Genomic DNA, 16,493 nt, shown 5'->3' on the forward strand with positions numbered 1-16,493 from the left:
CCGTGCCCAAAGGTTAAAAACTGGATCCTATTACTAAGAATCCACTGTCCGTGTGTCTGCCACCAGGCTGTATCTCATGAACAGTGATAGCTAGACAGTTGAAATTTTCACAGCATTGCATTTCTGTGAACGCTATAACAACAAATAATAAAAAGTACGGAACCATCGGTGGGCGAGTCCGATTCGCATATGTCCGGTTTTTTTCAGCACACAGAACGATGGTGTCAACACGTAGAGGGCCTCTATGAAATGTAACTTACATTATATGTAAAATCTTTACGTGCTCTCTTTGCTAGCAGAATGAAAGATTCATAGTGTATGTACAAGCTCTATATGTTTTGTCTTTATTTATGTACCTATATAATATTATATATGTAATATAAGTATGTATATTTACATGTATGTATGTATGGTTTGTTATTTCCTATATGACGTACCCATATTTGTTGTTAAAGTAGCACCGCCCATAATTTCTCTGCTTTGCCTAAAGGTTGACTGGTAGAGTAAGTCCGCCTTTTGTAATGTAAGGTTTTTCTTTTGTGCGGTAAAGGTTAAATAAATAAATAAATAAGGGATAGACCGAGATGGGTATGGTATGGGTATCAAATCAAACAATCAAATGTGACCAACAAATATTTATTTACTATCAAGCTTTCAAAAATACAGTTACAGCATACAAATAAAACAATATAAATATATCCCTATAATTAATGTCTTTTTTTTTTGAGATTGCGTGATTATGTCTGTCTTTGACGTTTTTCTTAAATTAACATTAATTAATATACAAAACATAGTATAAGAAATATTACTCTATAATGTCATCATTTTAGTTATAATAAATACGACCCGCCGCTTCGCACGGGTTAACAGATTATACATACACCTTCTACACTATCGATAGGTGAAAACCGCATGAAAATCCGTCCAGTAGTTTTTGAGTTTATCGCGAACATACAAACAAACGCGGCGGGTGACTTTGTTTTATATGGTGTATTAGATAATTTCATACTTCTCTCATTTTATACCTAATGAGAACATAGATAATTGAAATCATGTGAACAATTTTACCGTCATGCTTTATCCTCTAGTCGTCCATACGTCAAACCTTGCCAAGCAAAATGAAATTTTATTTTGTCAACACAAAGTTCAAATTAGAGTGGAACAGGAGAGCTTTTTATAGGCCTCTGGGCGGCTAGAGGTTATAATTATATCAATAGGGAACACTGCAATGTTCTGCCGCCGGAGGCAGCACTAGCGCCACTATCACATACCGAAAACCATAAGGTAATTATATATGGTATGCCTTCAAACGTTTTTAGGGTTCCGTACCTCAAAAGGAAAAAACGGAACCCTTATAGGATCACTCGTGCGTCTGTCCTTCTGTCACAGCCCATTTTCTCGGAAACTACTGGATCAATTAAGTTGAAATTTGGTACACATCTGTTAAAATTAGTGACCACCAAAGATGGCCACGTTTTTTTTATAATTTTAAAATACATAGGTTTGAAGTTATTTAAGAAAATAGCCAAAAAATTACCATTCCCCCTTTATCTCCGAAACTACTAGGTCTAAAATTTTGAAAAAAATACACAAAATAGTTCTGTACCTATAGATGACAGGAAAACCTATTAGTAATGTGCAGTCAGTCAAGCGTGAGTCGGATTTATGTACGGAACCCTAGAAACGCGACCCGGCTCGTACTTGGCCGGTTTTTTGACAAGTTTTCACAGAACTATTAAATTTTAAATATTTAATAATTTAAAGTTTTGTTATTAAAGTTTTCACAGATTATTTGTTACGAATATACATAACTTGACAATTGACATGGATGCATCAAGGTGGTTTCTTTACAGTTTGTGCTAGTGGCGCCCCCTACGCAGAGTTCTGCGTGATATTCCCTATTCTGTCATGACAAGCTTAAACAAAATATTAATTTTACCTATAGTTCGTTCGTTCGTTTTAGCATTAGAAAGAACTTGGAAGAAGGTAAGCGATCTTGACATGTCTTTTAATGGAAAAACGCTTTATAAAAATCAATAACTACTACTTATGAAAGCAGAAGAATATAAATGATCGTATTAGATTCATATTTGTTACATATTTGCAGTAACTTATTTTTAAGATGTGTTTTTCAATTAAAAGACACATCAAGATTGTTTACCTTATTTCTAATGCTAAAAAAAACCCACTATAGGTATATATTACAACACAACTGCTATTAAATAATATAATCATAATATAGATAGTATATACATGCAGCAAATAAAAAACACATTTAGGCCGCATATTTTAAATTCGCTATTACTTTGTACATTACATAACACATTATATGAATATGAGCCAGCTGTTCCCAATTTTATTAGGTACTTTTAGTAGGTAGGTTAGGAGCATAAGTAGCTAAGCGGGCGAAGTGTTCATAATGATCTACACACGCTCTTATTCTCTCGACAAAAAGTGTTCAAATTAATTTTGTATTAAAACGATACCACAACGCTTATAAATATACCCTTCATATGCGCCTTAGGGACGCCCCTAGCGACATCTACCGTAAGAGAAAACATACATACATACGTAATACATTTGTTATATGACGGAGATGGTGGACCGGAAGGCGCAGCGTGGGTAGACCCCCCACAAGGTGGACTGATGACCTGGTGAAGGTCGCGGGAGTCCGCTGGATGCGGGCGGCGCAAGACCTGTCATTGTGACACTCTTTGGAGGCCTATGTCCAGCAGTGGACGTCCTCTGGTTGATATGATGATGATGATGGTGGAAATATTCGCTGTCAACGGGTACGCCTCGGTAGCTCAGACGGTAGAGCGGTGGGCCGGTATCGCCAGAGTCAGTGAGTTCCACTTTTCCTTTATTTCTAATCATCGTGTTCAGATATTTGTGGACACCTCACTTGCTTAGCTAGATCTGCTGCCGTCTTTACATATTTTTTGTAATATAAATCTAGTATCATTATTCCATTTAAGTAACATAGCCGTATCGTTTTATTTCTTTCCGCTATTGTGTCATTTAACCCTTAAAACGCCACGAACGAAACTCCTTCTCCCTCGGCTCCGTTCGGCTCAGCATTGCTCCGAGCAATTATAAGGGTCGACACAACTTGACGTCCCTTTGCGTGACCACAGATAACATATTGACTTGATTTTTGACAACCCTAAATAGCGGGATAGTGCCTTATATTAGAAAGGGACAGCATGATTCGACCCTGAACCGCTGTCAAACTTCGGTTTTGTAGGAAGTTTCCTTTCTGTACGGTAGTACTATTATTTATTCTGTGGCGTCATCGGAAGCCTTGTTGGAATGCCGCGCGCGTCTCTTGACGTCTTTGACGGCCAGAAAGTTAAAAGTGACACATCTCGGGAAAGGAAAAATCATTTTAAAGCACTTTGATACTATTAAGTATCTCTCCTCTCTATAACGGCTGTTAATTCTTGTCTGTCTCTCTTATTCTCGCACGCGCAGCTTACCAAAGCCAGCAAATGCTTGTTCGAATACTCCAATCTCTCTCTGATGAATACTTCCAACTCGTTCCGAGGCAAATAGTACGCTTTGACATACCTATCGACATACTCTTGGTACGGAACAGGTTTAAGACCGGAATTTTTCTCAATTTTAACAAATAATTGCCTGTAATCGAGCTGCATAAGCCCACGGCCACCGTTTGAACATTTCGTGGCATTAGAAAAGCCTTCCACCAGCAAATGTACGATGAATTTTGACACCATCCCCCAAACTGAGTTTATGACTTCAAGGTTAAGAGTAACCTTCTTCGATATGTTTTCCAATCTTAATGCAAACACTTGAATTTTTCTGGTTATCACGTCTACGTAAGGACTGTTTTCTACTTCGACATTCTTAACATCCCATCTTACTTGAGACATTGCTAACAAAGTCGTCCTAGCGTCCACGGCTTTGGAAGCAGAACACATATACACAGGCATTCTTAAATCCACCGCACTGGCCAGAGTGTTATCCCTAAAATGCTCTAAAACCAGTCTTTGATGCTGAGCGACTATGGACTCTAAATACGGCTGTAAGAACTCAAATTGCTTTGCGAGGAAGATTACGCTTTCTACTGCTACTATTCGCTCGCTTAAGCCGTGTAGATACTCTTCAGATGATAAGTCTAAATGCTGAGGTATTTCTGGACAGAGGAAGGTCTTTGAGTCTCCTGAATTAGAAGTATCGATAGAGTTGGATATTCTCTTTAAAGTAGCTGTTAACTTTGATGTATATAAAGTAGATGAAGCTACATCAAGATCGGACGTAAAGAATAAATGTACAGTGTAGAAATAGAAGTCGAAAAGCTGGTTCATAAGCATGACGACTTCTAAAGATATTTGCGGGAGATACCTACATATTTGTAAGTACTGCCCGCAGTTTCTTAAGACTGATAAAGTCGTGTTAGTTACTATGACGGAATGTTTCACTTTCGACGGACTTTTAGCGTCGTCATCGACGAAATCTCTCTTTAATTCCTCTGGTTCGTCATCGGAGGTATCACTGCCGTCGTTCTCAGGTTCTAAACCAAATATATCATCATTCGTTACATTATCGCTTCGGAAAATCTCAAAGGGAGTATGCGTAGTCTTCTGATTGAAGTATTTAGCTATATACACACTGTCATCTTGTGAATGTACTGACGACGTCCCGTCAGATAATGTACTGACCTTGGATATAGACGTGTCAAAGCTTGGGTTCAAGTATTTTTTAAACTTCTTAAACTCTTGCAGATTTAGCAACGTGAAACTTGATTTAACAGGACATTGTTCCCATCCTTCATTCTCAAGGAACAGTTTCAGCTCCTCCATACGACCTCTGTGGTAATTCTTGATATACGTCACACTATGACTCTTTATAAAATCCTCTAAAATATCGGATTTATCGCCGCAAAAAACTTCAGCTACTTGCATTAAACGCCTCAAAATACCTAGTATCTGAATAAACTTCTCAAAAGCAAAATCCTCTATATAGGCACTCTTTAAAAAAGTCGACACCTTCGCTTGCACATCGTGCCAGATTCTCACTAAACCACCTTTCAGTTTCTGTTTTATATACTCCCTACTGACATTCCTTTCTATTTCAAACACACTTGAACTTGGCAGGTCCTCGTCTTCATGTTTCGAATGCCATTTCACTAATAAATAGTAGCTTCTCATGATTAGAAACAAATTCTCGCATAGATTCAAAAAGCAAATGGCGGCTTTATCCTTAGGTACCGATTGACACATCTCTTGAAATTTTACTTCGATAGATACTTCCCCAATGCAATCTTTAACCGATTTTAAAGACGTCTCATTGACTGCTGAAGAATAATGCATATGTAATTGTTCCATAGCCGCTTGACTTTTCCCAAGTAACGCATGCGCTTTCCTTAACTTACTAAAAGTTTCCCCATCGAAGTTATAACAAATACTAGCTAAAACTGAGTCCAGCTTCTCTTCAGTCATGTCTAAAGTGTCCTGTAATCTTGTAGCTAAATCCGCAATACATGTATACTCTTTATGATTCGCAGCGGCCTTCCGACTCTTCAAAATCAGCTCAATCGCCTCACAATACTCCTTTTTAACCAGCAACTCCTGAACATCTTTCTCCACGCTTCTCAAGCTCCTGAGTAATTCTAAAGACTTGAGGACTGACCTGATGATCTGCCGCTTCCTGAAGTTAGCCAGGATAACGAAGGTGGATATGGTTAGATGGTTGGACGCGGTTCGCAGGTGGTTGCGGGCGGTTTGACAGGTGTGGAGCGTGGTGGCGAGCTGTTCGCGAATGTTCTGGATTTCTGCGAATTCGCGATCGCAGTTGTCGCGTTGTTGGGATATGAGGTGCAACGCTTTGCCGGATACCACCTGGGAAATAAATAGAAATCTTTACTAACCACTCTAAAGAAAAACTTGGATTGGTTTGGGTGGAGATAATGAACAGGTTAGGAGTCCTAACTTAGGACAGTCCAATTTTACGATTCTAAAGGCCCCCCCACATCTGGCGTCTTTCGAGCGTCGGCGTCTGTCGGTGTCGGTCCAGCGCTATGGAAAATGACGTCGCTGCGCAGTTGCGTCGACGCTGCGTCGACGTTGCGTTGACGTCGGCCATAGAAATGTAGACACCGACGCTCGAAAGACGCCAGATGTGGGGGGGCTCTAAATTATAAATATCATCATTAACCCTTTGACCGCCGTTGTCCGGTATAGAAGACAACGATAGAACGATACGCTGGCGCCGTCGTCTTGTATACAAGACACAAATTCAACCACTGAGTTAATGTGAAAATAATAACAATTGCAATTTCATTTACACTCGTGTTCATATTTAAGGTCTTTGTTTTTTCATTTATTTGCTTTTTAAGCCGCTATATAAATCCCTTCTTTTATAATAAGGCATTTAAAAAAATTGCTCCAATTTTCAACATTTTTCATGTTCCTCGTCGCCGTTGTCTTGTATAAAAGACAGCTAGGGATGGGAATGTTAACTCGATATGGGAATTTTTAAAGGAAATATAAAGTCAGAAATATGTTTTTATCTAAGTATTTGAACACTTGTTAATCGCCAATTTTTTTCAACGAATAGTAGGTAACTACTTACTAGAATACGTAGAACGAGAGTCAGATAGGCATAACTATATTTAAAGTTCAGGTAGCTTCTTTAGCTCTATAAAGTAGAGCCAGACAAGTAAATTTGCCATTGTAGATTGTGGACTATTTAATTGCAGAAGAGATAAATAAAAAAAATAATTGATGTTATTTTATAGCTTAGTGGGAAGGGATACACCGCAGCGACCGCTTCGCACAAGTGTGGTACAGAGACATACCTGTTTATCAGACTTTACTTTTATTGTTATAACATTGAAGTTAATGTGTAATTTTTTTGTAACAAGTCGTTGAACGTTTTTTTGATAAGAGTTTACCTATAGATTAATGTAAACCAAACTGAAATTATAATGATAAATTCTAATTCCGGAATAATATCTTCACTCATTAAAAATTCAACCCACGTGTAATTTTCACTAAAACAGTTCCGGTATATTGACTTTATCGACACATGATGCGCAGCTTTAACGTTACGCCAATAAAGTTTACGTACCGACAAGCGCTTACGCTGTTGACCTAGAGACTATTATTACTTGATCCGCGCGGAAACAGTCCTTGTCGGTCTGCATTGCGGGCAGTCCATGGGCGCCGTTGTCTTGTATAAAAGACTTCTCGTACAGCCTAGTGCGGTGATATCACGTCTTGAATCGACATTGTTTAGTGGTTGTTTTTTATGTTAAATCCCTATATTTTAAACATTTTCGGGTGTAAAACATATGTTTAATTTTGGCAATTTGGAATGAAATTAAAACAGGATAAGAACAAAGCTAAATTAAAAAGATTTTTACCATAATATTGTAAATATCGATATCACTATTTGCAATCCCTAAACTTTTTATTAGTTGTTTACTTAAAATTTGCTCTGGCGTGTGAGTGAGCGTCTTTGCGGACTAGGTCCGGCGGCCAAAAGGTTAACATAGGTGACAGTTTTCATACGCATAGGTAGACGTAAAATATAACAAGCAAGACGTTTGAAAAACTTTTGTTCGCGCTGTCCAACGCGAGAGCTGCTGCGGCCGAGCGGCAGCCCACTGCCATACGCCTGCCTTGCCCGGGAGGCCCGCCGGCCAAATGTACCTAAACTGCGTAGTGACACCCCCCTGGCTACGTTGGTACACATGACATGAACGTAACCTATAGTCAAGTAAAAATAGGTAGTAAAAGGGCCACCTATGTGTAACAAAGTTAACAGTTGTATCTTGTATCGAGGTTGGCAGTCACACACACACTCACACACACATATTTACTAGGGAATGCTCCCGGTAATTCCCGGTTCCGGTACTGTACCTATTTGTGTACAAAACCATTACCGGGACCACTCCCTAATATTTACTAGCCTCTGGTAACGCTAAAAAGGTAGCAGTGGGGAGACACTCCTGACTTCGGTCGAACTCGGCTCCGTTCGGCTCAGCATTAGCATTACTCCGAGCAATTATTAGGGTTGGCACCGCGTGCCTTCCTTGTGCGTGCACGACCACAAATAAGATAATCACTTGAATGTTGACAACCCTAAATAGCCGAAAGGGATAGTGCCATATATTAGAAAGGGACAGCATGATTCGACCCTGAATCGCTGTCAAACTTCGGGTTTGTAGAAAGTGTCCTTTCTGTACGGTAGTACTATTATTTCTTCTGTGGTACCAGGCGAACAGAGCAAGCAAGCAGTAACTCGTACCTGCTGTTGCCTCTTGAGTTTGGTGAACATCTGCTCGATGGCGTCGCAGGTGGGCGGGTCGGGCGCGCTCTCGAGCGCGTGTCGGGCCGCGTCGAACTCACTCGGGGGAGAGAAGTAGACGTTTTCTATCTCTCTCAGGACCTGTTGGGAAAGACGATGTATAGTACACAGTTTGATAGCAAAACAAATTTTCACCTTACTTACTTAGGGCCCCCCCACATCTGGCGTCTTTCGAGCGTCGGCGTCTACAATTCTATGGCCGACGTCGACGCAACGTCGACGCAACTGCGCAGCGACGTCATTTTCCATAGCGCTGGACCGACGCCGACGCCCGAAAGACGCCAGATGTGGGGGGGCCCTCTGCTGTGACGCAACGACCCGAAGTGGATCTTGGCCTCCGACACCAAAGACCGCCATGCTCTACTCTGTCCAAAGCCGTTTCTGTCAGTCGACGGCGCCGAGTTCGCTAAGGTCTTTCTGCACTTCGTCTCTCCAGCGGTACCTAGGGCGTCGAGACCGCCTTTGGCCACTTGATATTTATTTGACATCAATTTCCTTATTTGCACACTGGGTCTTACGAAGCTGATAAGTACAGATTGTTTTTGTGGGATACAATATGTATACAAGCTGATGAAATTGAGTCTGTGGGTGTTAAACCTACGTGGATAACGTGGATCGCAAATAATAACACACGCACTTAGTTAACAATATTATAATGTCTGAAATACAGCTAGAGTTATTATTACTAGGGTTAGTATTTTAGAGACAAGCGGTTAGCACAAACACAGTAGCACGCAGTTCACTGGAGAACTTGTTATGTTCATGCACACACCATTTACATAGTCAGTGAATAAGTCTATAGGTTAGTATCGCGGTATTTACAAAGCTATACGGACGAGATTCACAGTGATGATGCGCGTGTGATCTATATCGTGACATAGGTAACACTGCCGGAGGGGCGCGGTGCGCGCGGCACCGGCGCGGGCGACGATCGTTGCTTAGCAACGGTTGCCGACTCGCGCGCCGCCATGTTGTTAACTTTCGTTGTGGGTCCACGCGAAGAAGGTTTGAAGAATTTATTTTATCAACGTACTTTGAATACTTATGTGGAGTAGGCCACAAATACTCCCCCGCCGAGACCGTTTCACGGGCGATAGTGATCTAGATGAGCTGGAAATCGAACTACTCGGCCGCTTCTGGTTTGTTTTTCGGGGACTCTATCTGGCTGTAGTTGTGGCTGATTGCAGGAATTGCGAAGCAGGTAAGCTGGTTTTAATCTGTCTATAGTAACTGTTGACTCTTTGCCCTGTATATCTATTTTAAAAGTTTTCTCGCATCTGTCCAGGACTTTATATGGGCCAGAGTATGGAGCTTCTAGGGATCTTCGGACGGGACCCTGACGCAGGTAAACATATTCTGAAGAGAGCAGATCTTTTGGTACGTAAAACGTCTTTGTTGTGTGCCACGACGCTGGAACTGGGCTGAGGTTGGCCATATGTCTACGAAGGCGTGAGGCGAAGTCAGTCACGTCAATGTCCAGGTTGGTGGATGGGTTGAAAAATTCACCTGGTAATCTGAGGGGTTCGCCGTAAACCAGTTCTGCTGCCGAAGTTTTGAGGTCGTCCTTCCAGGCACTCCTTATTCCCAGGAGTACGAGTGGTAAGATCTCTGACCATTGTGGGTTATTGTGGCACATGATTGCGGTTTTTAGCTGTCTATGCAGACGTTCGATCATGCCGTTGCACTCAGGGTGGTATGATGTTGTGGGGCAATGGTTGGAGCCGAGGAAACCTGTGATGCTTTTGAATAGTTGCGACTCGAACTGTCTTCCACGATCGGTCGTTATTTTGTTTGGGCAGCCAAAACGTGCCACCCAGCCGAAGACAAACGCTTTTGCACACGTCTCTGCCGTCATGTCTGGTAGTGGGTACACCTCAGGCCATCTTGTGAACCGGTCGATGACGGTGAGGCAGTACCTGTTGCCTGAAGAGACGGGAAGGGGGCCAATGAGGTCCATATGCACGTGGGAAAAGCGATCGGAAGGAGTTTGTATGGGAGTAAGTGGAGCTGAAGTGTGGCGATGTATTTTGCTGCGCTGGCAGTCTGGGCAACTCTGTGCCCAGATCTTGCAATCGCGACGAACGCCGGGCCACACATATCTGTCAGCGATTAGTTTGGCCGATGTTGAGGCGCCTGGGTGGCTTAAATTGTGAATGCTGTCAAACGCTTGCTTGCGGAACGGTGGTGTCACATAAGGTCTTGGTGCACTTTGAGAGAGATCGCAGTATATACTTGCGCCTTCGGTGTTCACTTTTTGCAGTCTTAGGGAGGAACCATTAGTTAGGAGGTGCTGCAGTTCAGAATCTGAATCCTGATCTTCTGCGAGTGCCTTGTAGTCTATGGTTACTGCGACAGATGCTATGCGTGACAGCGCGTCGGCGACTGAATTATCTGTGCCAGAGATATGGCGAATATCTGTGGTGAACTGGGCGATGTAATCTAGGTAACGGTATTGCCTTGGTGAGCACTTGTCGCGTCTTGTGGTGAAAGCAAAAGTGATGGGCTTATGGTCGGTAAACACGATAAAGTCTCTTGCTTCCAGCATGTGTCTGAAGTGGCGTACGGATTCGTAGATGGCAAGAAGTTCCCGATCGTAAGGAGAATATTTTTGCTGTGCTGTAGTTAATTTGCGCGAAAAGAATGCCAGAGGCTGCCATGCTCCGTTTTTGTATTGATGTATGGCTGCGCCGATCGATGTGTCAGACGCATCTGTGACCAAAGAGAGCTGAACATTGCAGTCTGGATGTGCTAGGAGTGCTGCATCGCATACGCTTTGCTTGCAGCCCTCGAATGCTTTGAGTGCATCACCCGATATGTCCACGGGGTGTGAGCCTTTCACGGAGCCAGTCAAGAAAGCGTTAAGCGGTGCTTGGAGTTTGGCTGCATGTGGGATGAAACGGCGGTAAAAATTGAGCATGCCCAAAAATCTTCTAAGCTCCTTTACCGTCTTAGGTACAGGGTAATCCTTAATAGCCTGAACCTTTGTTTCTAGAGGTTTGATACCGTCTGCCGAAATACTGTAGCCGAGGAAAGTAACTTGCGACTTCCCAAAGACACACTTCGATGTATTTATAACCATACCGTATTGCTGGAGTCTGGAGAACAACTGGCGAAGGTGGTCTTCATGCTCTTCATGGCACGTAGAGTACACCAAGAAATCGTCCAGGTATGTGTAGCAGAAGTCTAGTCCTCGCGTCATCTCGTCGACGAACCTCTGGAAAGTCTGACCGGCGTTTCGGAGTCCGAAGGTCATGAAGGGGAACTCGTACATACCGAATGGCGTAGTAATAGCAGTTTTCGGGATGTCGTCTTCGTTGACTGGGATTTGGTTGTAGGCTTTTACGAGGTCGATGGTGGAGAATACTTTACAGCCTGTGATGTTCTGTGTAAAGTCATGTATGTGACGGATGGGGTAGCAATCAGGTATGGTGCGGGCGTTGAGCATTCGATAGTCACCGCATGGACGCCATCCGTTATCTTTCTTCGGCGCGAGGTGCAAGGGTGAAGACCATGGGCTTTCAGAAGGTCGAGCTGTTCCACTTTCGAGCATCGACTGAAATTCTGCTTTCGCTATCTTCAGCTTGTCTGGCGCTAGGCGACGAGGTGGGCTGACGACTGGCGGACCGGGTGTTGTACGTATGTGATGTACGGTGCCGTGGTTCAACTGACGATGGGTGCCGGCCGGGCGAGTGACGTCAGGGAAGTCGCGTATAATATCGTAGTATGTTGATTCTCCAATGATAGTCTTGATTGAGGCTATCGTATTTGATGATGGGACAGGTTGCGCTGGGGATTGCAGCGACGTTAGGCAGTCTATGAGGCGTTTATTAGTGCAGTCGACGAGGAGATTGTAGTGGGACAGAAAATCGACTCCGATTATGGCTTTTGTGACGTCCGCAACAATGAATCGCCAGCGATAGCAACGTCGCAGGCCTAGGTCCAGCTCCAGGTGAGCATATCCGTATGTTGCGATGATAGAACCGTTTGCGGCGTATAACTGGAAGTCGGTTTTGGATCGACGACCTCTGACATCTGATCGAGGGTAAACGCAAAGATCGCTTCCCGTGTCGATTAGAAATTGTACTTTACTGTTTTTGTCTGTTACGAATAGGCGGCCGGGTCGCGTAGGGCAGTCATTTTCGGCCACTTCGGGCTGCCGCGCTAGTTTTCCGTCTTGTAATCGCAGGGATGGGTGCACCTCGTTGCCTCCGAACCGAATCTACGATGGTACCAACATACGCCGTCGTGCACTTGCGGGCGCGCCCCGGACTTGGAACGTGAACGACTATTGCTTCGACGGGATGACCTGGTCTGAGAGCGAGAGCGAACTTCAAACACGTGACTGGTGAGTGCTGCCATCTGTCGGGTGAGTTCAGCGATCTGCAAGGACATCGTCTCTAGAGGCGACGTCGGGTGCGGCGTAGTGTAAGGGTTGTGCGCTGACAGCATTGAAGGCGTAGCGACGGGTAAGAGCGGTTGCGATTGTGCAGCTGTGGGTGACACTTCCGCGATGCGAGGGCTAGGCGAGGCAATCTCATGAATGTGATCTGCTAATTCTGATAACTTTGCCAGGGGAATATCTGGGTGTTGAGCTACTACAGTTTGTAAGTGGAGTGGGAGCCTGCTGGACCAAACGGTGCGTATGAAATTTTCTGGTAATTTAGTTGGGCCAGCAAGGTGAATTAGGTGGCGAAGAAATTGAGATGGTTTTCTACTACCCAACTCCTCATGCATTAGAAGCTGCTTCTCTTTCTGTTGTTGTGACACGGACAGTCTACGTATCAACTCAGTTTTCAGCGTAAGATATTTATTTTCCTTCGGTGGGTTGATAATAACGTCCTCTACTTCTGCAGCGATTTCACGTTCTAGATGCGCCATGGCGTGGTAGAATTTTGTAGAATCAGATGTGATGCGTGCCAGGTCGAATTGAGCTTCTAGTTGCGCAAACCACACCGCAGGGTTATCCGCCCAGAATGCTGGTACTTTAATTCCAATTCGGAATAAACTTGCCTGCGTAAGTTGCGAAAACTCAGCTTCGGCGTTGTTCGTCTGGGTCGTAGAAGCGCCGGTCGAGTGCGCAGCTGGCGGGGCGCTGAGTGAGGCGGGCGCGGTGTTCTGCTGCGCAGGTGGGAGCGAGACGGGTACAGCTACGAGCTGCGTCGGTGGAAGCGGGACGGGTGCTACGCCGTCCGCTTGCGGTTGCGCGTTAGCTTCGGCGCGGGCGACGATCGTTGCTTAGCAACGGTTGCCGACTCGCGCGCCGCCATGTTGTTAACTTTCGTTGTGGGTCCACGCGAAGAAGGTTTGAAGAATTTATTTTATCAACGTACTTTGAATACTTATGTGGAGTAGGCCACAAGTCAAATGAATAAATAGTAAAACTAAATAATAAATAAGTCTTAGTTACATTTCAGCATTTTATCCTTTATTATTAAATAAACTTAATTAAAACTCTCCTGTGGTGTATGGTCTATGGCAGCGGTTGGCAACCTTTTAGCAGTGAAGGGCCACATAGTAGTTAGCAAAGTTTAGCAGATATATTCGTTTGTCAATATTACATACAAAATAGCCAGGGAGGCTCGCGGGCCGCCTGTTTCCGACCGCTGGTCTATGGTATAACATGGTATATACATACACGGTGTAACATGAGGAAACCGAATAATTTTAACCACGCATTTCTGAGGTCAAAAGAAGGAAACAATGTAATACATATAAGTTTAGGTCAATTTCGCCAAAAAAAAATTTTTTTTTGTTTCTTTTTTTTAATGTATTTTTACATAAAAAATAAATGTTATTGGTAAACTTGTCACTTATAATTGATTATTACATTTTTTTTCGTAAAACCTACTTTTTGCAAAGTGTTACTTGTCACTTTTTGACATCTATCAATAAGGAAGGATATTAAATTTAAACTACGTCCTATAGCAGCAACATCACCATAAAAAAGGCCTTTTACACTATGTAACAATAAAAACTTGTTTTTTTTTAGTTAATATTATCTCTGAAACTAGGCGAATTTCAATAAAGTTTATAGGACATTTATGTCTCTAATTATGATGAGGAATACGCTGTTAAAACTATTCGGTTTACTCATGTTACAGTGTGTATGTGCCATGCCTGGAGAAGCGCTAATACTTAGCAGTTAAGTACCTCGAGGTCGGCGGCGGAGTGCGCGGCGCTGAGCGCGCGCGAGTTGACGCCAGGCGGTCCGTGGCGCTCCATGCTTCACATCTGCAACCAGACTTAATTAAAGAGTATTCTCAACTTTCACATCAGTTATCAACCAGGTCATAACTGTTGGTCCACGACCGCTAATGATCTTTGGAAACTCCTGAATTGGTGTGTGAAATAATGCATGAACAGGACATCCCTCCGTTGACTTTATTAATTGTAATATAGTTCGTTTTTTTAGCATTAGAAAGAACTTCAAAGAAGGTAAGCGATCTTGACATGTCTTTTAATTGAAAAACGCTTTTTAAAAATCAGTAACTATTACTTATGAAAGCAGAAGAATATAAATGATCGTAATAGATTCATAATTGTTACATATTTGCCGTAACTTATTTTTAAAATGTGTTTTTCAATTAAAAGACACATCAAGATTGTTTACCTTATTTCTAATGCTAAAAAAACGAACTATAGGTTCCAAATATCTGGTGTTCTTTGGCGAAAGAAATGTTTTTCCAAGTGGTATTAAAGAACCAGTAGCCAAGACCAAAACTTTCACCTGACGCTTTAGAAATAGAAAACTTTCTCTATCATTACTTAAATCTTTTGTACTTTATTCCACCACAAGCTATAGGTACTGTATGATAAAGGTAATGGATGAGCACTGTGGCATGGAAATATCAGCACAACTGGCTCTTTATATTGTAAGCATAAACACATATGGTGATAAGTTTCTTAGCAAATAATACTGTTAACTCTTCATGACTATGGAATCAACTAGTGGCATGATGTTTAGATTAGGTATCAACCTAAGGTACATAAACAAAGATTGTTGTATTTTATATCTGTACATTGGCAGAAAAGGCTTACAACCTACAATTACATACATACATTACAATACATCATACAATTTCAATTACACATTACAATACATCATCAATTACATTCATTACAGATACAAAAAAGTTTATCACCCATACTTATGAGTGATACAATTAAGCAATGAGGAAAAAGAAAACCCAAAACTTAACCTGTTTGGAAATAAGGATAACCATAGTAATTATATTAATTATGTAATTTAAATAAGACCACTATAAGATGCAAGACAGAGAAGTGGAGCCAAAGAATTCTCATGTGGCACCCTACAGATGGATCAAGATCGCAAGGCCCTCGATTAACACGATGGGAAGACGAAATTATACTCACAGTGGGACCACTCTGGACAAGGGTGGCAAGAGAGAGGAAATACTGGAAGGAGTTGGAGGAGGCCTTTGCCGACAGGCACACTGAACCAAGATACTTCATATAAACATTTAAAACTAAAAATTACTACTAAAAACCAACAATCATGTTCAGAATAAAGGGCTATATAAATAAATAAATTTAAATAAGCAAGTATGGTTTGATCAACCACATCATACATATGTTTTTACTTCTAATATTAAATAGCTAGAGTGTTTTATAAGGAAATATTCAGAATATCTTTGAAAACAATAGGGAAATCTACTGAATGGCCAACGTCATGGGGAAGAAACACTAACATATAAATATTTGCATAACATATACAAACTTGCAAAGGGCGAAAGTAACACAACTCAAATCACCGAATATACTTATCCTACACTACCTGACAAGTTACCAAGTAAATAATATAATAAGCACTCGTTTACCTTATTATTTAACGCCATAAATGATGCAAAACTTGTGCTGAGTGGTAAAATAAATCACATCGACCAAACCAAACTTAAGACAATTCTAGCTGTCACACTGACAGTTCGTGTGGGCGTATTTTCGTCTACGTCAAACTGTTCTTTAATAGACAGCCATACAATGTCCAACCGGATTTTACAGCGCCATCTATTAGCGAGTAGAAATTACTGAGAAACTTTTAATTACAACGCCATCTATTAGGGAGTAGACAATTACTCGGTTCTGGCCACGTAAGTTCAATAAATTAGAAATATTAGGAGTCTAATTAGAAAAAAATTACA

At 42.1% G+C, this 16,493-nt stretch overlaps 1 protein-coding gene across 1 annotated transcript; it reads right to left on the reverse strand.

Annotated features, from left to right (window-relative positions):
- Nucleotides 1-620: 620 nt before the first annotated feature.
- LOC134676242 (syndetin) lies at nucleotides 621-16,321 on the reverse strand. The gene is made up of 4 exons (XM_063534565.1): nucleotides 16,173-16,321; nucleotides 14,485-14,565; nucleotides 8,275-8,415; nucleotides 621-5,861 (listed from the first exon to the last, which is right to left on the reverse strand). The coding sequence occupies exons 2-4, from the start codon at nucleotides 14,554-14,556 to the stop codon at nucleotides 3,408-3,410; spliced, it is 2,667 nt and encodes an 888-aa protein (XP_063390635.1). The 5' UTR covers nucleotides 14,557-14,565; nucleotides 16,173-16,321; the 3' UTR covers nucleotides 621-3,407.
- Between the last annotated feature and the right edge of the window lie 172 nt (nucleotides 16,322-16,493).

This window comes from Cydia fagiglandana, chromosome 24, assembly GCF_963556715.1.
Source record: "Cydia fagiglandana chromosome 24, ilCydFagi1.1, whole genome shotgun sequence".
NCBI lineage: Eukaryota > Metazoa > Arthropoda > Insecta > Lepidoptera > Tortricidae > Cydia > Cydia fagiglandana.

Excerpts from the sequence above, each read along its gene's own strand:
- LOC134676242 (XM_063534565.1), bottom strand. The coding sequence starts at position 14,556 with ATGGAGCGCCACGGACCGCCTGGCGTCAACTCGCGCGCGCTCAGCGCC. Across the intron at positions 8,416-14,484 it reads ACTCCGCCGCCGACCTCGAG|GTCCTGAGAGAGATAGAAAA; the intron begins GTACTTAACTGC and ends CTTTCCCAACAG. Across the intron at positions 5,862-8,274 it reads AACTCAAGAGGCAACAGCAG|GTGGTATCCGGCAAAGCGTT; the intron begins GTACGAGTTACT and ends TTTATTTCCCAG.